Raw genomic sequence first — 26,190 nt, 5'->3', positions numbered from 1 at the left:
CCCACAGAAACACATGAAAAGCCCTTGTCACCCTTTCTTCATTTTATGTCCCTTTACCTTATTGCTATTTTTTTTTAATGCCAGCATCCCAACTCAGTCTTCATTTTCCACTCCCACCCTCCTTTCACTAGAAAAGTTTAAATGTTTAAAGAAAGTGGCACATGTCAGCCACTGGCATGTCATTTTCAAAAGTGTTAGTCATTTATAAGGACACCTTTTTGTAGGTACAATAAATCTGATTGATTTTTATTACACATCTTAGTTTAGAGTCACTTTTACATTCCTAGACAAAGAGATGATACAAATAAATATCAATTGTAAAACTTAGAGCCCAAGTATTGGCATATTCTTTGTCTAAAAGTAGCCAAAGAGAAGGTCAAGCTCAACAGTAACTCCAAAGAGCCATAAAGCCCACTGCCTCCTGCCTGCCCCAGGATCACTCCTTTCATAAATAACCTCAAAAGCATTTCATTCAAAATAACAAGGGCGGGGAGAAGGTGGCAGATTTCCAAACAGTACCAGACAAAACCATGCGCAGTAGACAACAGCCAGGCCCACTGTCCTTATCCAGTTCCCTCTGAGCATTTTGATTATGGCTTTTAGAGTGTATATTAATAGCCCCATTTTCATCCACGGATGGTGTTGAGATGGCCCAAGGTGTTGTTTGCAATGAGCCTCGACTGTAAGTGGGAAATGTGAGGCAGAACTGATACCCCATGTTAACAGGGAATCAACACTTCTCAAAAACTCGGCAACAATTCTACATTCAGTGAGGGAGGACTTACAAGAGTCAGACAGGAAAAGCAGAGAGTGGCCTAGGCCTGAACTGCAGAACTCTCTGACGCCCTTGGTCATGGAGGTGTGGGTGGTACAATTCAAGCAGCATGCAGGCATTCAATGGGGAACAATCCAACATTAGGTCAGAGTCTTAAGAAAGTGCTTCATGCCTAGGATTTGTGGCCTTGGGGTCTGAATCCAGGGATCTGGGAGACAGGTGACTTTAGAATATGAAGGCAGATACATACATTCTTATTGATCAGAGCAAAAAGGGGCTCGATGAAGGTTGCACACACAGTCTTAAACTCCTTCTCCCAGGTGATCTTCTTAGAGCCTGTTCAGACTTGTTTCCAGACTCTGCTGGCTGCTCCTGCATGAAGACCCTCAGATGGCTTGGAACATTCTAGCGTGACTACAGACATGAAAACCAGGTCGGTCCTCTACACATTTGGCTCAATTCAGAGCCCAAAGCAGCAGCTTTCTGGTAGCAGTAAGCCATGCTCCTGTCTGCTCTACTCAAATATTTATCGGATCCATTTTGAGAGAAGAAAAGCACCAGAGACTGCTTGGGGAGGGATAGCTCCACCTCCTCACAGCTGTTTATCTGCTCTCACGGACTGCTGGACGAACACAGCTGTGTATAAGGCAAGCCTGTTTTAATAACCCTGCCTGCCCACTTGGCTTTCTCTTTCTGCCCTTAGAAAAGTTCCACGGTCACTCAACCACCCTTGCTCAGAATAGCCACCTTGAGACATCGGTATTAAGGTATGGTGTTATCTGCAGTGTTCAGTTCTGATTTGCTAGATGAATATTTTCAGCCTATGGAATTCAGACTAGCTTTGAGGGAATGTGGTGCAAGAGGCAGGTGTAACTGGCAGATAATCATTTCAGACTATCCACCTCATCATTTGGTTCCTGTTCAAGCAGGTAAGTTCTTAATAAATATGAAGCAGGGTTTGATCCCAAGAAAGATGAGGGAAGGCTCCATTATGCTCTGGGAATTGCTGAAAAGGGCTCTGGGTTTCAGAAAGAATGGTAACTAAAAAGGAGATAAGCTGCCAGATGCCAGATCTCCATTTGTAGAATGCTAAGACATTGCACTTGGTACCCCCTCTTTCCCATGGGTTCTGATCCAGAAATGTGCCCTGGGAACTCAGCAGCGGAGTTAAACTATAACTCAAGGCCCACCTGAGTCGCCACCTTCCTGAGGCACCGTGCCAGCAAGGTGCGCCAGTATGGCAGACCTAGGGACTCGTACTGTCCCCTCAGGCTTGGCTCATGGACTCAGACACTCACATGGGAGCACTTCTAGCCTGGATCAGTCATTCAGTGGGCCTTTAATACAGACAAAGGCAAAACTGCACGTTAGTGTATTTCTAACACTGGGCAAGTCCTTGGTCTCTCTCTTCCAGACACACACGGACACTCAAAAAACACAGGCACCATTGTGCTTGCACACCCACACACTTAGGAGTTTCTCTAGGGGAGGAAAAGTGAGCAACATTCACCTAATGACCAACATAAAATGAAGCTCTGAATTTCAATAATACAACGAACTAAAACTTATGAACCAAACTAGTGTATGTAAATGGGAATTCCTAACTCTCTCCTCTGAGCTTGTTCAATGGTGCGGCCACTTCTGGCCACCATGTTTGGCTCTGCCCACAGGGAGCCACAGATCTAACCTCAGGTGAGTGTTCTGCTGGCAGACAGGACTCCTTCGCTCTCATTCATTATATCTTCCTCTCCCACCGCTCCCAAGTCCCACGTCTCTGTCTCTGCACTGCCTAATCACCCTCATGCAAACAGGGAACAGAATGGGGAATTCAAAAGTGCCACTGTATGTCTCATTCCCCTGACTCTTGTCCCATCAAAGAAAGCAGAGCCAGTCTCTTTTCTCATAAAACAGGCCCACAACTGAGCATGCTCTGGGGGCAGAGGATGGGCCTAGGCAGGGACACTCAGAGGATGTCTGCAAGGGAAAAGATGGTGACAAATGAAGAGTAAAGTGACACAGTGTATGGACATGGCATCAGCTTACAGATTTACGGCTTTATGGTCATGGTTTTAAGGTTTTAAAGAAGCTATTTCCCTGAACTCTCTAAGGAGGCAAAGGGAATGTTGTTTCTATTGCTTCCAACATTCTTGGAAAACATTTCTTTATTCAGCAGATCCCAAAGGCCAATCAAGCCTATCGGGGGCTTGGATCCAAATGAGAATTCTCATTCTACCGACAGGAACAAGCACCTATTCAATTCTAGGGCTTTTACTTTTCAACTTCACTGTCATTTTATCCTGAGGCTCCGAAGACTGGGTCCTGCTCAGGTGACTCCTGATTCTGCCCCGTTGTTCAACAAGAAAGGAGCCTGGCACAAAGAACAGGCTAGAAAAGGAGAGGGGAGAGGGAGGGAGGGCGAGGGAAGGAAGAAGAGGAGGCAAGGGAGAAGGGAAGCAAGGTCACTGGTCATTCTCTTGCTTTCCACTTCGACTAGCACACTTTACCTTACCCATGCATTTCTGAGATGCTAATTAAAGGACATTTCCCAGAGTCACAGCGTGCCAGATTAGGACAGCACGCTTCAACCAGAGTATGGTGGTTAATCTGCAAAGAGGCCATAGCTTCTCCCCAGGGGCACGGTTCTGAGTTTGGGCTTGAAGTCCTCTCTGCAGGTTTTTGCTCGTCTCTTCTCTCAGAAGGCAAATGCTATTTACACCCTGGGAGAGGAGGAGCTGGCTTTACTTTGGAACCAGCCCTCGAGACTGTGGATAAAGCTGAGATGCAGGGGTTCCTGAGGAAGAGGAGGAGGATCCCGACTTCCTTCCGCTTTTAGGCCTGCAAGAGTCAAGCACATGTTTACATGTCATGTCCCATCTCTGTTGCTGACACAGATCATGTTCTTTTCTCAACAAGTACCCTTAGCCTTTCCTCAGTGGCCTGAAAGCCAGTATACTTTCAACTGTAAAACCACCAGACTGGCATAGCCTGATCCTCTGTGCATGGCTAACACAACCTGCCAACCCAGGCATGACACCTCAGGGAAGGAACCTGCTTCTCAGCCACTGTCCTTCCATTTAAATCGGATCTTGACTATCTTCTCTGAATTGGTAAAAAATACTGTTTGCATTCCATTTTTGGTTTTCACCTATTTGTTGTCCTTAAGTTTCTAATCCAAAGTTTAATAAGGCAGAGTTTCTAATTTAGCACCACATTAAGTACTTGATAATTCAATGGGTTATTTAAATGAGGTAAATTCAGCACTGAGGCTCGGAGCCTGGGCTGTGGATTTAGACACACGTAAGTTTGAACCCTGGCTCTGTACTTCCTTCCTTAAACTTGGCTACTTTGTAAAATTCTGACTTAGTTTTCCAATCTATAAAATGGGGTTACTGGTAATATTTACAAGTTTGTGTAGACATCATTAAGAGAATTTTTTTAAAGCACTTAGAATTGCCTAGTACCTGGTAGGGACCAAAGAACTATCCTTTATTTCACCAGAACATATACTCCTCATGATAGGACCCGGGGCACATCAAGCATTCCAGTGTTCATTAGATTTGACATGATGCCCAAGCCATAAATATTTGTGGAATATATGAATACACATAGGAGTAACATGGCAATACTTTCTGGTGTGTTCCGTAAAGTGTTGACAAACCTTTACCTTTATTTGTCCTTGTTCAAGCATGTTCTGCATAGCCATAGGCCATCAAAAGCCACTCACCTGGCCTTGGATTTCTTATTTGTAGTGCTTTCAAAGGATGATGCGTCCACCTGTATCTCATCTTCATCCTGCAGAGCCGCATCCAGTGCAGCCTGAACTTTGGGAGCAATGGCGGGGCCCTCGTAGTCTCTGGTGGTCCGGCTGGGCATGTCCAGCTCTAACAGCACGATGTTTTCTGCCTGCAGAAGCACAGCCATAACCAGCCAGGCTGGCCTCTGATCGATCAGACAGAGAGAACAAGCAGTCCTGACCCCCTCCAAAAAACAGAATTGCACATTTCTTGCTACTCAGAGCCTACCAAGCGCCTGTAGTGACACGGTTTTATAACTTTTTCCTGGTGAGGATACAGATGTTTTTATCTTTTCTCTTGGCTTTCTTCTATTTCCTTTTTTAAAAAAGTGTTTTTTGTGTGTGTTTTTTTTTTTTTTTAAACAATGAACATATATTATACCCTAAGGGGAATAAGCAGGGGAAAATAATAAGTAGAACCCACTTACTGCAGTCAATGTGAAAACACAAAAAGATATAAATAAGAAGATATTAATCACTGACCATTTCACCACCTACAGCAGTTCTCATGAACCTTCTGGTGGCCAAGGGAAGGAGGCAGGTAGGGAGTACATATGTGGAAGGCATGTGGCAGTGTGTGTCTTGTAACCATATTTTATAAATCATACTGGGCCCTGCCTCATAACTGGCCTTGTGGCTGGATTTCTTCACTTGATAGCCTGTGGTGGGCCTTTCCCTGGCTCCTACATACTGAGATGAGTAAGTAGAGGGAAGAACAGCCATGGTACACATCTCCTCCTTCAGCAACTCCCACCCAGTCAAGTCCAGAGGGGGCAGAAGGGTCACTGCAGGGAGAAGGTGGAGAGATGGAGTGGCTCCATCAATCAATTTTATATATTGAGATGCTGCCTAAAATTTTTCTTAATGGAGCGGGTCCACTGCTACAAACTTCTGAGAGCCATTGCTTTAAATTCTACCGTTGGATCAGGTTAGCCCCCTGGAAATCCACACATTTTGATTTGTAGGCTTTGAAATCACGTTTTTGTTTTGAGACATGAAATAATGGGCAAGAGATGCACCCTCTGAAACTTCAAGGAAAATGCTTATGAGGACCCTGATACATTATTCACCTTCCACTACAGAAAGCGCCCCCTATTGTGATTTTTTTTGCTTTGTTTCCTTTATTTTAAATAACTCAACACCAGGAAGAATAGCACCTGAGGGACTAATTAATCCCAATCTGCTCTCCTTTGGTGGCCAAGGAAGACTCAAAAACACATTAAATGTTTCACATGAGAATCTATCCTCAAAACAAAACAAAACAAAACAAAACAAAACAAAAAAAACTCCAAACCCACAGATTCCCTATTACTATAAAATACAGATGAAGAGCCTGAGTGGCTCATTCAGTTGACTGTCTGCCTTCAGCTCAGGTCATGATCTCAGGTTCCTGGGATTGAGTCCCGAGTTGGGGTCCCTGTTCAGCAGGAAGTCTGCTTCTTCCTCTCACTCTGTCCGTGCCTCTCCACTCGTGCACATACACTCTCTCTCTCTCAAATAAATAAATAAATAAATAAATAAATAAATAAAATCTTTAACAAAAATAAATAAAATAAAATACAGATAAGCAAAAAGAAGGCAATTTAAACTGAGTACACTTCCATTAACCAGAGATAATCAGTTCACATTTTGACACATTTTGCAGCAGCTTTTTAAATTTCATATGTAAATGTCTAATACCGATTGTTTTATAACTTAACAATGTATTGTGTCTCCTGGTTCATCCACTTACCAGCTACCTACTAAGCCATAGGACCTGCTACACAGAGGAGGTAGGAAGGTTCAATTAGAGAAGCAATAAAGTGCTGAGTACATGCCTAGCATACAGCAAGTAGTTATGAGTAGAAACTTGCACAGTATTATTATTGTAAAATATGTTTGGGTCAGTAGTCCTCAATTACATCACTTTAAATAACAACCTGACTGACCCACATTCCGTTAAATGGAAGTAGCCAAAGTTCTTTAGCTTATCTCCACCTCCTGTCATTACATGACTACATTCCCTCCAGCCTTCACACAGAGCCATTTTCAGGATTCATGTTGATGTTTACTAGCCATTATCGACAGTATATTTGTACCCTCCTCTTTCCTAGTCCTAATTTTCTAAATCTCATTCTATTTTACCTTCTTTTTCATAATTATTTGTTCTTTTTGTTACTTAGTATATTTATTTCTTATTTTGTTATAATTGTTATGTTAATATAAATGTCCTCAGGAACCTCTGGAAAGAGTCAAGATACGAACTCTGCAGAATGGTGCCTGAGGGTTTATATAAATCTAAACTCCTTGAAAAGAGATAGGAGAGAAACACAAGGATGATCTTCTCACCCTATATCGGGCCTCTGGACGAATCATCATGGACATTCTTGCGTGTTGGCTCAATGGTCTCTTATACCCCACAGCTGAGACTGGCCGCTTCATCATCTGCTGATTCCTGGAAATGGACTGCAGTGGTTAAAGCCCTGGCTGGAGTGTGTTCCACAGTCCCAGGACCGTCCTGTGGAACCATCTGTCAGAAGACACTGAGCCTATTTAAACAGAACCTAAACCTAGTAACTCCCTGGACTGAGGGCTGCCATGCAAATGGGTAAAGAACTGCTTATATTTTCTGTATGAGTCACATTCTTATTCAAATGTGAACATCATGCCTCTCTCTTAAACTGGAAGGGATCAGTCATCATCCAGTTCTTAGATGGCAGGCGCAAAGCTGAGCTGTTAATGTTCCCACCCCCACATCCTTGGCCGACCTTCTCCCATTATTCCAGCAAGACCCAGACAGACTGGAAATCCTCCTCCACGCTGTTTCAGATTGCCATACGATATGACACCCGTCTGGGTACTGCCCCTCCTTTGGCCTAGCATGCTTCATTTGACGGCTCAGTAGGCAAAAACGCAGGAACTTGGGAAAGGTTGTGAATTCACTGTGATAGTCTCCCAATTCCTAACAATACATCCTACCATACCCCTTGGGCTAAGTCTAGCTTATTTTTTCCCTCTCGTCCCCACCTTAAAATCAATAGTGACTTACTCCAGTCTGGTTATAGGATGTAATTTCCAATGATCTTCCTCTTCATCAAAGAAGGATCTATTCATAATTTTACTTTTTTCTTCCAAAGGGATGAAGTTTTCTATAATAAGATGCCTGTAAGAGCACACATACATGAGTGGACACAGGTGGAGAAAGAACAGAAGTGGAGTACTGGCTATACTAGGCATGGGAGTCATTAGATGAGAGTCAAGCCACTCAGCAAACACTCACAGGGCAAGCACTATGGGCCTACCATCAGACAGACAGCTAGGGTACAGACAGGAATGATACCTGGTCCCTGCCTGAGACAGAGAAGTCAGCCCTCTTAGATACAACAGGTGCTGATGGTGGGCTGCTCTAGAACTCTAGGGAGGTCACTTCTGCCCAAGGAGGAGCAGCTTGAGGAGGTGAAGAGACTGAAGACAAGTGGCCAGGCTCACGCTGTACCAGAGTGAACATGTGCTAACAGAAGTGTCTTCTAGGGGCCCACTGGTACTGCCAACCCAGCATATGAACTTCCAAAATGCTGAAAATGGATTAGAAATTAAACGGCCTTCTTCTGATGCCATGGATTGTTGCCCAAGCTAGAAAACTTCCCACTCTCATAACCAGGACAAAGAGAAAGACTGAGTGGATTTCAGTCCCTCAGACCACTGAGAGTAAAGACCATTCTTGAGAAGAGTCTCAGCCTGAGAAGTGTTGGGGAACATAGCAAACAGTGAAACTGGAACCCACTGGGTTGTGTCTCTCCATAGTGATGACTGTCCCCTGCCACATCTCTGCCTTCATACTCTCAAAACCTCAGGACAGAACAATACCAAAGGGGTATTAACGTGGGAAAGATACACAACACACACCACAGAGGTGTAGGGTACTGACCGTGAGAAAGAGGCTGACTCACTGTTTATTCAAAAGATATAAATAAGAGATATAACAATGAAATGAAAAAGGCTTCCCTGGGGAAAAATATTTCAGAGAGATGGAATTTTCTATTTATTTTATTTGAAACATTTAAGAAATTATTTTTTATGACATATATTTGTTTTTTTCTGATTTTAAAAGTCCTATCTATACAGTAGGAAATGTGAAAAATACATCTACATATAATTTCACTAACCAGAGGTAGCTATTATTAATATTTTGACATATTTTGTTCTGATTTATTTTTCTAGGTGCACATACCTAGAAAGAGGACACATTTAATTGTAAGAGCTCTTTCCAAATTTAAAACTTGGTCATTAAAGAATCCCTCTGAAAAGCTCTTTCTTTTCCTTTTTCCTTTCCTTTCCCCCTTCCCTTCCCTTCCCTTCCCTTTCCTTTCCTTCCTTTCTTCTTTCTTTCAAATATTTTTATTTATTTATTCATGAGAGACACACAGAAAGAGAGTGAGAGGCAGAGACACAGGCAGAGGGAGAAGCAGGCTCCATGCAGGGAGCTGGACGTGGGACTCGATCCCAGGTCTCCAGGATCACGCCCTGGGCCAAAGGCAGGCGCTAAGCTGCTGAGCCACCCAGGGATCCCTGAAAAGCTCTTTAAAGAAAAATTCCAGCTAGGGGCACCTGTCATGCAACTCTTGATCTTGGGATTGTGAGTTCAAGCCCCAAATGGGTATACAAAATCCTTTAAAAAAGAAAAGAAAAATCTCAGTTGTGGAAGGACTGATGGAGAAAAACAGTATTTTGCAACCCCTAATGAAAGAATCATTACAGACAAATTGTTGTTGGTTGAAACCATTAACTCAGCGGTTCTTAAGCCAGGCTGCATGTTAATATCACTTGCAAACTTAAAAAAATATCTTGTCCAGACCTCATGAGAGACCACTGGTTCTCAAAGTGTGTTCACAGAACCAACAGGAGCAACAACTGGAACCTGATAGAAATGCAAATTCTCAGGCTCCATACCAGATGTACTGAATCAGACTCTGGTTATGGAATCCCACAATATATATTTAACAGGCCCTTCAGGTGATTTGGTACCTGCTAAAGTTTAAGGACCACTGCCCTAGACAAATTAAGTCAGAATCTTCAGGGTGAGGCCTTTTTAAAACACCTCATATAATTTCAGTATGCAGCGAAGGTTGAGAACCAGTGCTTCAGTGCTTGCTTTCTTTTTTTTTTTTCAGTGCTTGCTTTCATTTAAAATCCAGACTGAGGGCAACCTGGGTAGCTCAGCAGTTTAGTGCTGCCTTCAGCCCAGGGCCTGATCCTGGAGACCTCGGATCAAGTCCCACATCAGGCTCCCTGCATGGAGCCTGCTTCTCCCTCTGCCTGTGTCTCTGCCTCTCTCTCTCTCTCTCTCTCTCATGAATAAATAAATAAAATAAATAAAATAGTAAAAAAAAAAAAAATCCAGACTCAGATATTTCTATAGCCTGACCTGGCTTTTCAATAAGCCAACTGTGAAAAAAGTTTTAAAAAGAAAAGGGATTGCTAGGGATCCCTGGGTGGCACAGCAGTTTGGCGCCTGCCTTTGGCCCAGGGCGCGATCCTGGAGACCCGGGATCGAATTCCACGTCGGGCTCCCGGTGCATGGAGCCTGCTTCTCCCTCTGCCTGTGTCTCTGCCTCTCTCTCTCTCTCTGTGTGTGACTAACATAAATAATAAATAAAAATTAAAAAAAAAAGAAAAGGGATTGCTTCAGATTAAAATAAGCTGAAGAGAAATAATAACCAAATGCAATATGTGGTCTTTATATAGATATTAATATGAACAAACCCATAAAATCTGAATATGGGCAAGGCATGGGAGCACACTAAGAAACCAATGTTAGTTTTGTTAGGTGGAAAGATATCACTGTGTACACAAAAATCAATTGTATTTCTATACACTAGCAGTAAACATTCTGAAGATAAAATTAAGAAAAACAATTCCAGGGCAGCCCGGGTGGCTCAGTGTGGTTTAGCGCCGCCTTCAGCCTAGGGCTTGATCCTGGAGACCCGGGATCAAGTCCCAAATCGGGCTCTCTGCATGGAGCCTGCTTCTCCCTCTGTCTGTGTCTCTGCCTCTCTCTCTCTCTCTCTCTCTCTCTCTCTGTCATGAATAAATAAAGAAATAATATTTATTTTTTTAAATAATATTTTTTTAAAAAGAAAAACAATTCCATATACAATAGCAAAATAAAAATTATTAGCTATATATTTAACAAAAGAAGTTTACGACTTATCCACTGAAAACTAAAAACATTCTTAACAGAAATTAAAGAAGATCTAAATAAATAAGACACCCCACATTCATGGATCAAAACACTTAACTGTTACGATAGTACTCTCTAAATGGATCTATAGATTCAATGTAGTTCCTATCAATATCCCAGCTGGCTTTTTCACAGAAATTGACAAGCCAATCTTAAGATGTGTACAGAAATGCAAGAAATCCTAAATAGTCAAAAACAGTCTTGAAAAAGAACACCAAAGTTGGAGGACTAATACCTCCTCATTTCAAACTTACTACACAGCTATAGTAATCAAGACAGTGCTGTATTGGCATAAAGACAAAAAAATAGATCAGTGGAACAATATTGAAAATTCAGAAATAAACCCTTCCATTTATGATCAACTGATTCTCAATAAGGGTGCAAAGACAGGGCAGCCTGGGTGGCTCAGTGGTTTAGCGCCGCCTTCGCCCCAGGGCGTAATCCTGGAGACCCGGGATAGAGTCCCATGTTGGGCTCCCTGCATGGAGCCTGCTTCTCCCTCTGCCTGTGTCTCTACCTCTCTGTTTCTCTGTTTCTCATGAATAAATAAATAAAATCTTAAAAAAAAAAAAAGGGTGCAAAGACAATGAGAGAAGACCCTTTCAACAAATAGTGCTGGGACAACTGGATATCCACATGCAAAAGAATGCACTTGGAACCCTACTTCATACTATATACAAAACTTAACTCAAAATGGATCATAGACCTAAATGTAAGACCTAAAACTTTAAGACTCTAAGATGACCTAAGAGAATTGAAAACATAAGTCCTCAATAAAACTTGTACAAAAATGTTCACAGCAGTTATTATTCATAATAGCTAAAAACAAACCACCCAAAGCTCCACCAACTGATGAATGGGTATATAAAATGTGGTACATTCATACAATACAATATTATTCAACCATAAAAAATAATGAAATATTGATATGTGCTACAATATGTATGATCCTTGAAAACACTATACTAAGTGAAAGAAGCCAGCCACAAATGGCCATACTATTCCATTATAAATTGATATGTAATATCCAGAATAGGAAAATTTAGATACAATACCAATAAAATATATAGATAAGTTGGACTATATCAGAATTAAAATCTTTTGTGCTGCAAACAAAATACCATAAAGTGAAAAGACAACCCATAGAATGCAAGAAAATATCTACAAATCATATATCTGATAAGGGACTTGTCTCCAGAATATAGGAAGAACTCTTACAGCTCAATAACAAAAAGACCCAATAAATTACCCAACTTTAAAATGGGCGAAGGATTTAAACAGACATTTCTCCAAAGAAGATATGCAAATGGACAAAGAGCACATGAAAAGACATTCCATATCATTAGTCATTAGAGAAATGTAAATCAAAACCTCAATGAGATACTACTTCACACCAATTAGGATAGCTATAATAAAAAGGATAGACAGTAACAAGTGTCAACAGGATGTGGGAAAATTGGTGGTGAAAATGGAAAATGAAAAAAAAAACTAAAAAAAAAAAAAAGAAAATGGAAAATGATGCAGCCATTCTGGAAAACCATTTGGCAGTTCCTCCAAATGTTAAACACTGAGTTACCATATGACTTAAGCAATTCCACTCCTAGGTATATATCCCAGAAAAATGAAAACATGTTCATATAAAAATTTGTACATGAATGTTCACAGCAGCATAATAGCCAAAAACTGGAAACAACTCAAATGTCCATAAACTGATAAACAAACAAAATGTGTGATATATCCATACAATCCAATATCATTCAGCCATAAAAAAGAATGAAGTCCTGACATGCTACAACATGAATGATCCTTGAAAGCATCATGTTAAGTGAAGGAAACCAGTCATAGAAGGCCACTGATTATAAGACACCATTTATATGAAATGTTCAGAATATACAAATTTACAGAGACAGAAAGAAGATTAGTAGGTACTTAGGGCTGGAGGGGGGCAAGTAATAAGGAATGACTGCTAACTGGTATAGGATTTCCTTGGAGGGGGAGGGGGACACAAAAAACGTTTTAAAATCAGATTGTGTGGGGATCCTTGGGTGGCGCAGCGGTTTAGCGCCTGCCTTTGGCCCAGGGCGCGATCCTGGAGACCCGGGATCGAATCCCACGTCGGGCTCCCGGTGCATGGAGCCTGCTTCTCCCTCTGCCTGTGTCTATCTGCCTCTCTCTCTCTCTGTGTGTGTGACTATCATAAATAAATAAAAAATTTAAAAAAATAAAAAAAAATAAAATCAGATTGTGGTGATGATTTTACAACCCTGTAAATATGCATTTTTAAAAATGATTTGTATTTTATTTTATTTTATTTTATTCTTTATTTATTTATTGGGGGGGGGCGTTGAGGGGAGGGGCAGAGGGAGAGAGAATCTTAAGCAGGCTTCATGCCTAGCACAGAGCCCAATGCGGGGCTTGAACTCACAATCCTGAGATTATGACCTGAGCTGAAATTAAGAGTTGGATGATTAACTGAGCCACCCAGGCGACTTGTATACTAATTTAAATAGGTGAATCAAGGCAGCCCTAGTGGCTCAGTGGTTTAAAGCCACCTTCAGCCCAGGGCCTGATCCTGGAGACCTGGGATCGAGTCCCACGTCAGGCTCCCTCCATGGAGCCTTCTTCTCCCTCTGCCTGTGTCTCTGCCTCTCTCTCTCTCTCTCATAAATAAATAAAATATTTTTTAAAATAGGTGAATCATACGCTATGTGAATTATACCTCAGTAAAGCATTCTTTTACAACAGCATCATGGGGATCCCTGGGTGGTGCAGTGGTTTAGCGCCTGCCTTTGGCCCAGGGCGCGATCCTGGAGACCCGGGATCAAATCCCACTTCGGGCTCCCGGTGCATGGAGCCTGCTTCTCCCTCTGCCTATGTCTCTGCCTCTGTCTCTCTGTGTGACTATCATAAATAAATGAAAATTAAAAAATAAAAAAATAAAAAAAAATAAAACAGCATCATGATCATGTATGTAGATATGCAGGAGTGAGAATAACAGGAAGTTAATGTTACATGAGGTTTTAGAATATTTCTATGAGAGATAAACGATAAAAGATTGTTTATAATGAATCTGGGTGGTGGGTGTTCATTATACCATTCAGAAAACTCTAGTTAATAAAAGATTCCCCCTTCTCAACAGAGGCTGGAGCCTTTAAAAACTTCAAGCAGGTAAGGGTGGAAAGAAACTTAGAGATCATCTGGTCATTCACCTAACAGATGGGATGCAGAGACAGAAAGTGACTCTCTCCAGAATAAACAGAAAACAGACAAGGCGGCAGAACATGAGTTGGGGAGAAGTAGGCAGGGGCCCTGTCTTCAAGACATGTTTCTTACTCAACAAACCTGCAAGTGGCTGGAGGTGCCACAAAGGGCCCAGACTTACTTGAGTTTCAGCTCCCTTGTGAGCTCGTTCTGAGTCTGCTCCAGCTCTTGGCGCTCCTTGATGTGCTCCTCTTGGAGGTCATGGATCTCTGCCTTCACTGCCTGAAGCTTGGAGAAGAGCTGGGACCAAGGGGAGAGGTGGGTGAGGAGGGGAGCCGTCCCGACAACAAAGTTCTGCCCTTCCCCCAAGCCACAAGACACCTCTGCCTGGCCTCGTTCCTTTATACCTTCTTGAGTTTTTTGGTCTTGATGTCCACCTCTTGCTGCAATGAGCTGTATGTCTCTTTAAGTTCCAAGGTCTCCTCATCTCTGCTTTCCATCTGTTGCTGGATTTCTCTTTCTCGACGTTTCTGAGTAACATCACAAAATTCATCAGCTTGCCTTGAGACCGTGTCTATATAAGAATACAGGGCTGGGTGATCCAGATCAGTCTCTCACTAGGAAGGGGCTGAACACCTCGTTTTCATTCCCTCTGAAGAATCTAATACAAGAGGGGTCCCTGGAGGCCCAGTGGGTTGAGTATCTGCCTTTGACTCAGGTCATGATCTCAGGGTCCTATGACAGAGTCTCACATTCGGCGCCCTGCTCAGCGGGGAGCCTGCTTCTCCCTCTGCCTCTCCCCCTGCTCATGCTCTCTCTCGCTCGCTCTCCCTCTCTCAAATAAATAAAACCTTTACAAAGAAAGAAAGCCTCTAATACAAGAGATACTTGCTCTGTGGCTTTAGCGCACCTCATCCCAGCCCGTTCTCCTCAGGAGGGAATGAAGAGATACCTGCTCTGCGATTTCCTGCCGTTTCTGCTCCAGGATTTTCTGCTGTTCGTTTGTGTGATCTACTATATTTTTTCCTCCAACCAGTAGCTTACTCTCCATGGCCTGAGTGAGAAAAAAGTAGAATCCATCTCGTGAATGACCTCTCTCAGAACATATCTCCTCACAGGGCAGCCTGTAAAACATAAGGAGCTCGGGACTAAGCCAAAGGGGTGAACTCTGGGGGAAAACAGATTGTGCTCAGCAGCGTCCTTACCATCACTGGGGTGGGGCTGAGGTGGCTCCACTGGGGCTTTACCTTAGAAACACTGAAGATACAGCTTCTCCAGGCAGAGAGGAATTTCAGCTTTCTTTTTTTTTTTTCCAGCTTTCTTTTAAAATAATTTTTTTTTTCTTTTTGGTTTTAGTGTATTGACCCTACTTAAAACCTATGGAGCACCTCCTATGTGCTGGGTGCTAGAGATGCAACTGAATACAAATCACAAAGCTGAAGAGTCCACTGAGGGCCACAGACAAGTAAGCAGGTTCTTACCCTATGGAGTCAGACACCATCAGGAGGAAAAGAGTAATATGGGAGAGGCATAGGGGAGGAAGAGAATCCAGGCTTTTGGAGGAAATTGAGAAAAGCTTCCCATCTCAAGCGTGCTGAAGTAAAAATAGGAATTAGCTAAGAGAAAAAAATGCAGGGGTGGCTCAGTTGGTTAAGCATTTGACTCACAATGTCAACTCAGGTCACAATCTCAGGGTCACAGGATTAAGTACCATGCTGGGCTCCTCATTCAGCAAGGAGTCTACTTGAGATTCACTCTCTCCTTCTCCCTCTGCCCCTCCTCCTGCTCACACATGCCCTGTCTCTTTCTCTCAAATAAATAAAATCTTAAAAAAAAAAAAAAACATCATGTGTGAGAAGGTAGGGTAGGAAGTGGTGATGCATGAAGTTGGCAAAGCAATCAAGGGTCAATCTAAAAACATCAAAGCCCTGTTAAGAGAGACTGAAATTGATCCTGAGAACCATAGGGATCCAATGACTGTTCTTGGAGCATAGGGTACATGGTCAGATTTGTGTTTTAGAAACATTCTTCTCCCTCCACAGGAAGAATAACTGGAAAAGGGCAGGCCGGGTGGAGGGAAACCACCAGGAGGCTGTTTTGAGGATCCAGGCCTGGGTTGGGGCAGTAATGGTGGGAGAGAGCAAAGTGTTTGGGTGCAAGAGTTCTGATCCGATGGCACAGGATTCAGAGGCCTTGGGACTGACCGGGCTATAAGGGGGAGCAAGGGACAGCTAGCAGGGATAATTCCTAGGGGGTCTGGCTTGACTGAGAAAAGGCAGGCAGGAACAGGTTCTGGGTGGCCGTGGCCATCTCTGGAAATGTCCAATAGGCAGAGACTATTTAGGCTAGAAAGTTAGGAGACAGCTCTGAACTGGCTCAACAGATGGGACACTGTGAGCATTCAGATGGTGACGAAAGCCATTGGAAGGATTTGCACCTGAAAAACACAAAATCAAGGGGTGCCGAGGTGGCTTTGTTGGTTAAGCACTTGCCTTCAGCTCAGGTCGTGATCCCAGGGTCCTGGGATATAGTCCCACATGGGGCTCCCTGCTCATCAGGGAGTCTGTTCCTCCCACTGCCCTTCATCTCTCTTGTGCACTCTCTCTCTCTCACTTACTCTCTCAAATAAATAAATAAAATCTTAAAAAAGAAAAACACAGAATCCAAAAACTCTATAACCTTGCTTTTAAGAAACTTTAAAAATTAACAGTATCCCTGCTGCCATCTTTCAGCGAACCCTTGGGTCTGTTTCCTCTTCTTTCAAAATGATGTGGTTGGACTGGATTACTAACTGCCCTCACCCCCACACACACACTCCTTCCAGCTCTAAAATACTTTTGTCCTATGATTTTACAGCATCCAGAGATTTCGAGAAACAGAAGTAATATCATTTTCCCATAAACAAAATGTCTTAAGAGATTCAGTAACCTTGAGGTAATACTGAGTCCTGCCCCACTTGTCCTCCAAGAATTGCCCAAATAACCCAGTTTGTTTAAAGAGTCTGGGTATTCCTGGGCTTGAATAACAGACATGATCCTAAAAAGCAGCATGTGCATCAAACATGGGCATACCCATTACACTTCAAGTGCAGAAATAAGGAGGGGAGGAAGTGGCATCTGACATTAAGGAATTCCACAATAAGCCCCTCGCTGGAACAAAGTGATCTCCTAATTGTGTTGTATAGGACTCCATTTTCACATCAGGTCTTTAAAGCTCTGGAAAGGACTCCTGCCTCTGAAGTAATATAGAAACTGGCTCTGTGAAAGAGCTACTATGGAGTCACAGATAAAGGACAGCTTCATACAGTGGGGAAAGGGGAGGCAACAAAGAACTCACTGGTCATTTTTAAATTAATAAACAAGGATACATTTGAGAGTTGAAATCAGAGTTCATATAAATTCACTAGGAAATAACCCAAAACCTCAGAGCCGTTCTGGCTTGTGGTCAGGCAGCAGTCATCCTCAGATTTCCAGGGCTAGCTCTGTCCTCTCCTCTGCCAGTAAAGTCCTGTGGCAGCCCCGAGTCCAGACACCTGATAGAATAGCATACTGGCACCAGAAGGAAAATATACAGGAGTCTCCACACTCTAGAATGTTAGTCAGCCACTGTCTCACAGGGGTTGGAAGTTGAGGGAGGGGGTTGACTATAAAGGAGCATTTGGGGGGTGATGGAATTGTTCTGTATCTTGTATGGTTGGGGCACTGCATATTAGAATCACAATGAGGGATGCCTGGATGGCTCAGTCAGTTAAGCATCTGACTCTCGATCTCAACTCAGGTCTTGATCTCAGGGTGGTGAGTTCAAACAGACATGCACAAAACCTCAACATGAGATGCCATTTTATATACATCAGACATAGGAAAATTAAGGCAAGGGCACCTGGGGGGCTCAGTCAGTTAAGTGTCTGCCTTCAGCTTGGGTCATGGGATTGAGTCCCACAGTGAGCTCCCTGCTCAGCGGGGAGCCTGCTTCTCCCTCTCTTCCCCACTTGTGCTCTCTGCTGCTGTCTCTGTCTCTCAAATAAATAAATAAAATCAAGAAAAGAAAGAGAAAGAAAGAAAGAAAGAAAGAAAGAAAGAAAGAAAGAAAGAAAGGAAGGAAGGAAGGAAGGAAGGAAGGAAGGAAGGAAGGAAGGAAGAAAGAAAGAAAGAAAGAAAGAAAGAAGAAAGGAAGGAAGGAAGGAAGGAAGGAAGGAAGGAAAGAAAGAAAGAAAGAAAGAAAGAAAGAAAGAAAGAAAGAAAGAAAGAAAGAAAGAAAGAGAAAATTAAGGCGGATAGTCACAAGTGGTGGTTAAGGACAAGGAGCAATCAGAGTTCACACTGTGTAGAAGCTTCAATTCACATGGCCAAAAACAACTTTTGATTATCTAATAAAATTGGGCTGCATGTACCCAAGGACCTAATGGCACCAGGTAAGAAATTCTTGCTCATATATATGTTCTCTTGGAGCCAAGCACAAAAACACCCATAACAAAAAAATGGAAATAACCCACTATGAGGAGAATGGAATACCACACACTTCTCAGAGCAGTAATAATGAATGAGTCACAGCAACAAGCATCAATATGGACAAATCTCATTACATAAAGTTGATCAAGCAAACCGCAGCAGTGAGATTCCATTTATAAAGAGGTACAAAATGATGTGAAATGAAAACTGTCTTTTTCTAGAGACATAGACATATATGAAAAAACTATAAAGAAAAGTCAGGAAACAATAAGCATCAAATCCAAAACAAGGGCTACCCTGTGGGGGAGGGAGGCACAAAGAGCTTATTAAGATATGGATTACATCGTACTTCTCACACTGGCTGGGGGACCCATGGGCGTCGGTGTTGTTGCTGCTTTTTACACCTTGCCTGTAGGTAAACATTATTCCTCCTACAGGTTCAGTATAAACTTGAAGAAATGATTTTTATGTCAACTTGACATGTTTACTGGACACTGGACCCCATGGAGCTGTTGGGAATGTAATACTTGAAAGGAACATCATCCCTCGTGCCATTTTTTTGATAAAACAGAAAGCACCAAAAGAAAGGGCCTGGGGAAGGGTGTGGTACCTTGATTTTGGCACCCAGCATCTCAGCAGCATCCTTCTCCCGCCGCAGGTCCTCCATCTTCTTCTCCTTCTCCTTCAGCAGCCTCATCTTCTCCTCTGCAACCAAGCTGTGGTCCTCTACAATGGCCCGCTTCTCAATCTCCAGTTTTTCTTGCTGTTCCCGCCAGTAATCATCCTTATCATCCCCTTCCTCCTCACCCTCTTCTCCCTCCTCCTCCTCCTCCTCCCCGCCCCCACCACTGCCACCACCTTCCCTCCGCTTCTCTCGCCTCTTCCTCCTGCCAATGGACCGTTTTTCCAGCTGGGCCTTGAGCCGAGCAATCTCTTCCTGGAATTCTCGAAGGAGGGCATCTTTTGGGTCCTCATTGACCCTTGGCTTGTTCTTAATGTTTTTGGCACGGTTGGCATATCTCAGAGTGGTCAGAGTCTCTTCTACATTGTACGAGGCAGGTCCCACGTTGGCTACCATCACAGTTTTAGCATTGCCACCAAGAGAATCTTGGAGGAGCCTGGTCAGCTTTGAGTCCCGATAAGGAATGTGAGTGCTTTTCCCATCCACCAGGGCAGAGATGACATTACCTAAGGCTGAGAGGGACAGATTGATCTTGGTCGCTTCCTTGAGTCTCTCTCCTTGTGCACCAGTCTTGGCTTGCCGTTCGCTGCCAGCGAGATCCACAAGGTTCAATTTCCCTACACGGATATGATTTTCTCCATCAAGGCCCACCTCACTGCACTCAATGGTGATCACAAAAATTGCATGAGAGCGTGAGCTGTGCTCGTTCATGTTGGTAGCACCAACCGAGCGGTTCTGGTTCCCCACGTTCATCACATGTTCTATTTCCTTCACACTCTTGGTGACAAAGGAGGACAGGTCTTTCACATACACTCCAGTGTCAGGCCTCTCTTTGAGCTCAAGCCTTTTGGTCTGATCCTTTGAGAGCAGATCTCGGATCTCTTCCTGGTAGATCTCTAAGTAAGAAGCCCTGACAAGGTACTGTTGATTCTGGGATCGAGAGATATGGGTGAAGATGTGGTCAAATGAGTTAGGGATAACTCCTCTTTTCTCAGGGTCACCACGGACTCCTTCCATCGTGTAGGTTTTCCCAGTCCCAGTTTGTCCATAGGCAAAAATCGTCCCATTGAAACCCTGCAGGACAGAGTCCACAAGTGGTCGGAACGTCTCATCATAGAGTTCAAACTGCTTGGCATTCCAGTCATACACTGCATCAAAGGTGAAGGTCTTGGGCATTTCATGGGCCACTCCTTTGGGGTTCTTCACTGACACCTGCCCCAGCTTCACATCCACATCCACCACCTTATCATATGAAGCAGCCTTTTCCTTGCCATTCATGGGCCGACAGCGAACCACCACCCTGACTGACTCTGAGCTTTTTAACTTTGACATGATGAACTCTGACCGGGTCAACCTTGAGGGCTAAGAATCCAAAATGTCTCAGGATGCTAAGGTCCTAAAAAAAAAAAGCAAAAGTAAGTAAGGACAGTACAGTTGTTACTGAGGACTGTCACCTTCATCTTGCTAACCTTCTGACAGCTACATTTACTGTAATACACACTGTATTTCTTCACAGGATCTTAATGAGCTTCAGTGGGAAAAGTAAAAACTTTAGTCCACCAGTAGTGTAAACGAGCTTGTCCTCCCTTTGACTGATACTTTATCTTAGATTCCAGGTTGCAGCAGCTAGAAATCTTGTAAAAGCCTGGATAGCCTGATGTCCTGTTGAACTACTACAACCTCTTCAGGGAGCAATGTGGAACTATCTAGCAATACCTTTTGATGTAGCATTTGTATTTCTAAGAATTTATCCAACAGATAGAAGGATACTTGTGTGGCATCATTTGTGGTAGCAACAGACTGTGGACCACCCCAATTCCCATCAAGAGGGGCTTGACTGAATAAATTAAATATATATGTAAAAACACATACATAGTGGAATCCTGTGCATTTACTGAAAAGAATGTGCTTGCTAGTCTAATTGTAACCCTCAGGGTGCCTGGGTGGCTCAGTCAGCGAAGCATCTGCCTTAGGCTCAGGTCATGATCCCAGGGTTCTGGGATTGAGCCCCGAGTCTGGCTCTCTGCTTTGCAAGGAGCCTGCTTCTCCCTCTGCCTCTGCCTGCCACTCCCTCTGCTTGTACTCACATGCTTGCGCGCTCTCTGAAATCTTTTAAAAAATAAAAATAAATAAATGTAACCCTATATTAAGATATACTGCTACATGAAAAAAGTAGATGAGGAACAGGGTGTATAGTACTGTTAACATGGTGCGTGGGGCAGCCCCGGTGGCGCAGCAGTTTAGCGCCGCCTGCAGCCCAGGGTGTGATCCTGGAGACCCGGGATCGAGTCCCGCATCGGGTTCCCTGTATGAAGCCTGCTTCTCCCTCTGCCTGTGTTTCTGCCTCTCTCTCTCTCTGTGTCTCTATGAATAAATAAATAAAATCTTTAAAAAAAAAAAAAAAGCTGGTGAAGCCAAAGCTCAGAATTTAAAAAAAAAAAAAAAAGCATGGTGCGTAAGCTGGGGAATATATGCATATATGTTTATGTTTGATATGCAAAACAATATTATTAGAAGTATGCATATAAAAGTGGTACCAGTGGCAGTCTCAGCAGGGAAACTGTGGGCCTAGAGGATTCTCAGGTCAAGAGAGAGAAAATGTCACAGTACACTCATTTGTACTGTCTGGATTTCCTATCTTGTGCCAACAAGACTCTTCCATTCTAAAATCATAAACTATGGCTTGTGCAAAATGTATGCAAATAATTGAGGACGTGGTGTAATACATTACACAGAAAGCACCTATGCAACCAACAAATTGAATACAACTTGAATTCAAATAAGAAATAGGTGTTAGGAACGCCTGGGTGGCTCAGTGGTTGAGCATCTGCCTTTGGCTCAGAGCATGATCCTGGAGTCCCCAGATCGAGTCCCATGTCAGGCTGCCTGCATGGAGCCCGCTTCTCTCTCTGCCTGTGTCTCTGCCTCCTCTCTCTGTGTCTCATGAATAAATAAAATCTAAAAAAAAAAAAAAAAAAAAAAAAAGGAGAAAGAAAGAAAGAAAGAAAGAAAATAGGTGTTCCTTTTTTTTTTTTTTTTTTTTTAAGTAGAGGCGCCTGTGTGGCTGTTGGTCTTAAGCAACTGACTCTTTATTTCAGCTCAGGTAGTAATCTCAGGGTTGTGAGATCAAGCCTCATGTGGGGCTCTCTGTGCTAAGCACGGAGTCTGCTGGAGAATCTCTCTCCTCTCCTTCTGTCCTCCCCCACCCCTAAAATAAACAAATAAATCTTTAAAAGAAAAAATTTTTTAAGTAAAAACAAAAATGATAACTTCATTTGGTGCTGGAAAACTCAGGGAGCAGAAGAAAGGATGATTAAATGGGTCCTTTGGGAAGGGGTAGCAAGCAAGCAGATCAGAGTGAAGAAGAGGTACATATGAGGACCCCAAATTCCTAAAACCCTCAGTGTGGGGCATTTTTTGTTTTTTAACAAATAATTTGCCTGCTTCTCAATTCAGTGACCTCTTTAGTGAAAAGTCCCTCTCCTTCTCTAGCCACTCAGGTCCCTGTCCACGAGGCAAGCATTATTAGATTTTTAATCTTCCTGAGCTAGTTCACGCATAGCAAGCAAATACGTACTAATACATACTTACCTCCTCCTTTTTAACACAAGCATAGAATGTTATACTCAGTAATAACACAGTGTCCTGCATATTGCTTTTCCTCACTAGACAACATATCTTGGAATTTGTTTCCTCAATAAATATATAGCTACCTTATTCTTTGACAGCAGCAAAATATTCCATTGCATGGAAGTGTCACAATTTAATCACAATCTTAGCACTTAAGCTGTTTCTGATATTTTACTGTGAAAAAAACTAGGTCCGCATCCTTTCACATGTGGGAAAATATACCTATAAATTTCTAAATGTACAACTGCTGGTTCACAGGATAGATGCATTTGTAATTTTTTTTTTTAATTTTTTATTTATGATAGTCACAGAGAGAGAGAGAGAGGTAGAGACACAGGCAGAGGGAGAAGCAGGCTCCATGCACCGGGAGCCTGACGTGGGATTCGATCCCGGGTCTCCAGGATCGCGCCCTGGGCCAAAGGCAGGCACTAAACCGCTGCGCCACCCAGGGATCCCTGCATTTGTAATTTTAATAAACACTCAGGACAGTGCTAACAATTTCTATCTATCTATTTATTTATTTATTTATTTATTTATTTATTTATTTATTTATTTTTAACAATTTCTTTTTAGTTGTGAGGGTGACCTATTCCCTGCCAACAAAGGAATGGGAGAATGAGAGGCAGTGATAGGCCAGTCTATGGCTTTTGTGCTGTAGATAATAAAAATAGTCAATATATTCCCCCATTAAGCTTTTATTAAAAATCCTGCTGCTGCTAAGCACATGGACACATGAAAAGTTACTTTCTATACTTCTCTAGTTGTTATAGGTAATAAAATAATGTCTAGAATAAAGAGCTAGGGCAGCCCCGGTGGCGCAGCGGTTTGGCGCCGCCTGCAGATCCTGGAGACCCGGGATCGAGTCCCACATCGGGCTCCCTGCATGGAGCCTGCTTCTCCCTCTCCCTCTGCCTGTGTCTCTGCCTCTCTCTGTGTGTCTATAAATAAAAATCTTAAAAAAAAAAAAAAAGACCCATCTTTAAAAAAAAATATATAGAATAAAGAGCTAGAAGACCTCTAACCCTCCTGGAACCCATTTTCTGTAAAATTGGTAAAACAGGGATAATTCTCCTTCCTTATGGATGATTGTGAGACTCAGAGGTACTTACAAAGGTGGAGATACTTTATGAACTAATATAAAGCTGGATTAAAATGAACTGATACAGATTCATCCAAAACCCTTGCCAAAGGGTCATTCCAGATTATTGGTGAGTCCTTTTATTCTCTTGTTCAGTTTGTAGTTGTCATCCTAAAAAAAATCGATTAAACTGAGACCCAAATACCTAATCAGTGTTCAATTAGAAGTGAAGCTCAAGCCATTTAAGGACAACCATGTAAAAGAGAGTCCCTCATTCCTCACCTTCAACATGCTATTACAATTTTAACTAATGATAAGAAGGAACGAGATGTTAGAATGGCCAGTCTGTTTACTGTGTCTCCCTTTCTTTTCTGGGGCAATGGTCCCCAGGCTACCACTGCAGTCGATCCCTTGCCTATCTCTACCTCCATGTCAGCAGAGACCTGCAAAAGCTGTCCAGGTGCCAGGCTCAAACCCCAGCCCCCTGAGCCTCCTGTGGGGAGGCCTCTGCTGTTGCGCATGGGATGGTTTACACAAAGTCCTAGACCCAGTGTAAGAAACGTAAGGGGTGGGAATGAGGGGATGCTTGGCTGGCTCAGCTGGTAGAGTCTGCAACTCTTGATCTCAGGGTCATGAATTTGAGCCCCACTTTGGGTGGAGATTACTTAAATAAATAAAACTTAAAAGAAAAAAAAAGAAAGAAATGTGAGGGGGTTAAGTGGAGAATGTGTCAGTGGAGAGACCAATTTTTCTGCATTGCACACCCCTGAAGAGGCAGTTTTTACCTATCAAAACAATGAGGCCCCAAGCTTGTTTAAAAAAAAAAAAACCTGCAGCAGGGTGACCTTGACATTCAGCTGCTTGTGTTAGGGCACCGTATGTTTTTTGAGCTCTCCAAAACGATAAAAACAAAGGAATGATAATGACCTACAATCATGTTTAAAATGTTTTAAAAAGAAAGAATTCCCAAAGCCTGCGTCCCCTTAATTAAATCTCAACTCAGAACACAGAACACCATTTCTTTTCAGAGCTCACTGAGCTCCACTGCACTAGTCATGTATTATTGACGTAGTGCTTCAGGAAGATGGGCTAATTTAATTTCCTGCCACCAGGGCTTAAAAACTTGCTCTGGGTCCTCCTCAAAGGAGAGGGTTTTCTTGGAAGGATGCCCTGACACTCTTTCTTTACTTTATTACCTTCCTTACTCTCCTTCTAGCGGGTCTAATTACAGTGATAAATCTTTAAAGGAACTCACAGTATTGCCAGGAAAAAAGCAACCACAGGTCAGCAGCTCGTCACCTTCATCCTGAATACCTTTTCTGTTAGAACCTGTCATTCCAACAACCACTGTTTGGCCACTACACATGAAAAACCGAGTTTCTCCCCAACTTCACCTCTTTTGTCCACTGAGGAAATCAGTTACACATTTCTCATGGCAATGACACTCTTCCAGATCATTCTCCAGCTCTTATATTTGGATTAATGCACCTTTACCTTTGCTAGTTGTCACGGAGTCTTACCTCAAATTCTAGAACCAGGTGTGGATTGGATTCTTACTAACTATTGGCTTCCTATAAAAATTCTGGGACAGAAGTCACAAACTCATCACATTCTACCTGAAATATTTTATTTGGACCATTTTATTTGTTTAAAAAAAAAAAAAAATCTCAGAGCAGCCCAGGTGGCTCAGCAGTTTAGCACTGCCTTCAGCCCAGGTTGTGATCCTGGAGACCCGGGATGGAGTCCCACGTCAGGCTTCCTGCGTGGAGCCTGCTTCTCCCTCTGCCTGTGTCTCTGCCTCTGTCTCTCTCTCCCTGTGTCTCTCATGACTAAATAAATAAAATCTTTAAAAAAAAAAGCTCAGAAATTCCACTTGTATTTACATGTATGTCTTAGTGAAAAACCTTCACGCATGTACACAAGGAAACATGGACAAGGATGCTTCCAGCAGCATGTTAAAATAGAAAAACTGGAAACAACCTAAATATCTATTTTCAGGGATGCCTGGGTGGCTCAGCGATTGAGCGTCTGCCTTCGGCTCAGGGCGTGATCCCAGAGCCTCGGGATTGAGTCCCACATCGGGTCCCTGCATGGAGCCTGCTTCTCCCTCTGCCTCTGTGTCTCTCCATCTCTAATGAATAAATAAATCTTTAAAAAAATTTAAAAATCTATTTGCAGGGGAATTGAAAGATAACATATGGCAAAATCATATCATAGACACTATACAATTCAGTAGGTAAAAGGAATAAATTAGAGCAGGGGTCAGCAAACTATAGCCCATGGGCCAAATGCAGCCCACAGTCTGTTTTTGTAAATATAATTTTATTGGAACATAGTCATACCCCTTTGTTTACATATTACAT

At 42.8% G+C, this 26,190-nt stretch overlaps 1 protein-coding gene across 8 annotated transcripts in view; it reads right to left on the bottom strand.

Annotated features, from left to right (window-relative positions):
* Positions 1 to 215: 215 nt before the first annotated feature.
* Positions 216 to 26,190, bottom strand: part of KIF3B (kinesin family member 3B) — a 44,879-nt gene continuing 18,904 nt past the window's right edge. For 2 of the 8 annotated variants that reach the window (XM_077872681.1, XM_077872682.1), the window contains exons 2-9: positions 19,048 to 20,515; positions 14,942 to 15,043; positions 14,397 to 14,519; positions 14,171 to 14,289; positions 7,597 to 7,710; positions 6,897 to 7,002; positions 4,500 to 4,678; positions 216 to 3,610 (exon numbers count right to left, since the gene is read on the bottom strand). In XM_077872681.1, coding sequence (XP_077728807.1) covers positions 3,514 to 3,610; positions 4,500 to 4,678; positions 6,897 to 7,002; positions 7,597 to 7,710; positions 14,171 to 14,289; positions 14,397 to 14,519; positions 14,942 to 15,043; positions 19,048 to 20,451 — 2,244 coding nt within the window. In that variant the 5' untranslated portion in view covers positions 20,452 to 20,515 and the 3' untranslated portion in view covers positions 216 to 3,513. Of the gene's footprint in view, positions 3,611 to 4,499; positions 4,679 to 4,726; positions 5,354 to 6,896; positions 7,014 to 7,596; positions 7,711 to 14,170; positions 14,290 to 14,396; positions 14,520 to 14,941; positions 15,044 to 19,047; positions 20,516 to 23,858; positions 23,977 to 25,082; positions 25,104 to 25,221; positions 25,333 to 26,190 lie in introns of those variants that run through there. The other 6 variants (XM_077872683.1, XM_077872685.1, XM_077872684.1 and 3 more) reach the window with 6 other exon arrangements.

This window comes from Canis aureus, chromosome 26, assembly GCF_053574225.1.
Source record: "Canis aureus isolate CA01 chromosome 26, VMU_Caureus_v.1.0, whole genome shotgun sequence".
Classification (NCBI taxonomy): Eukaryota; Metazoa; Chordata; class Mammalia; order Carnivora; family Canidae; genus Canis; species Canis aureus.
The sequence above is the reverse complement of the archived record's forward strand: the minus strand, read 5'-3'. Positions and strand labels throughout refer to the sequence as shown.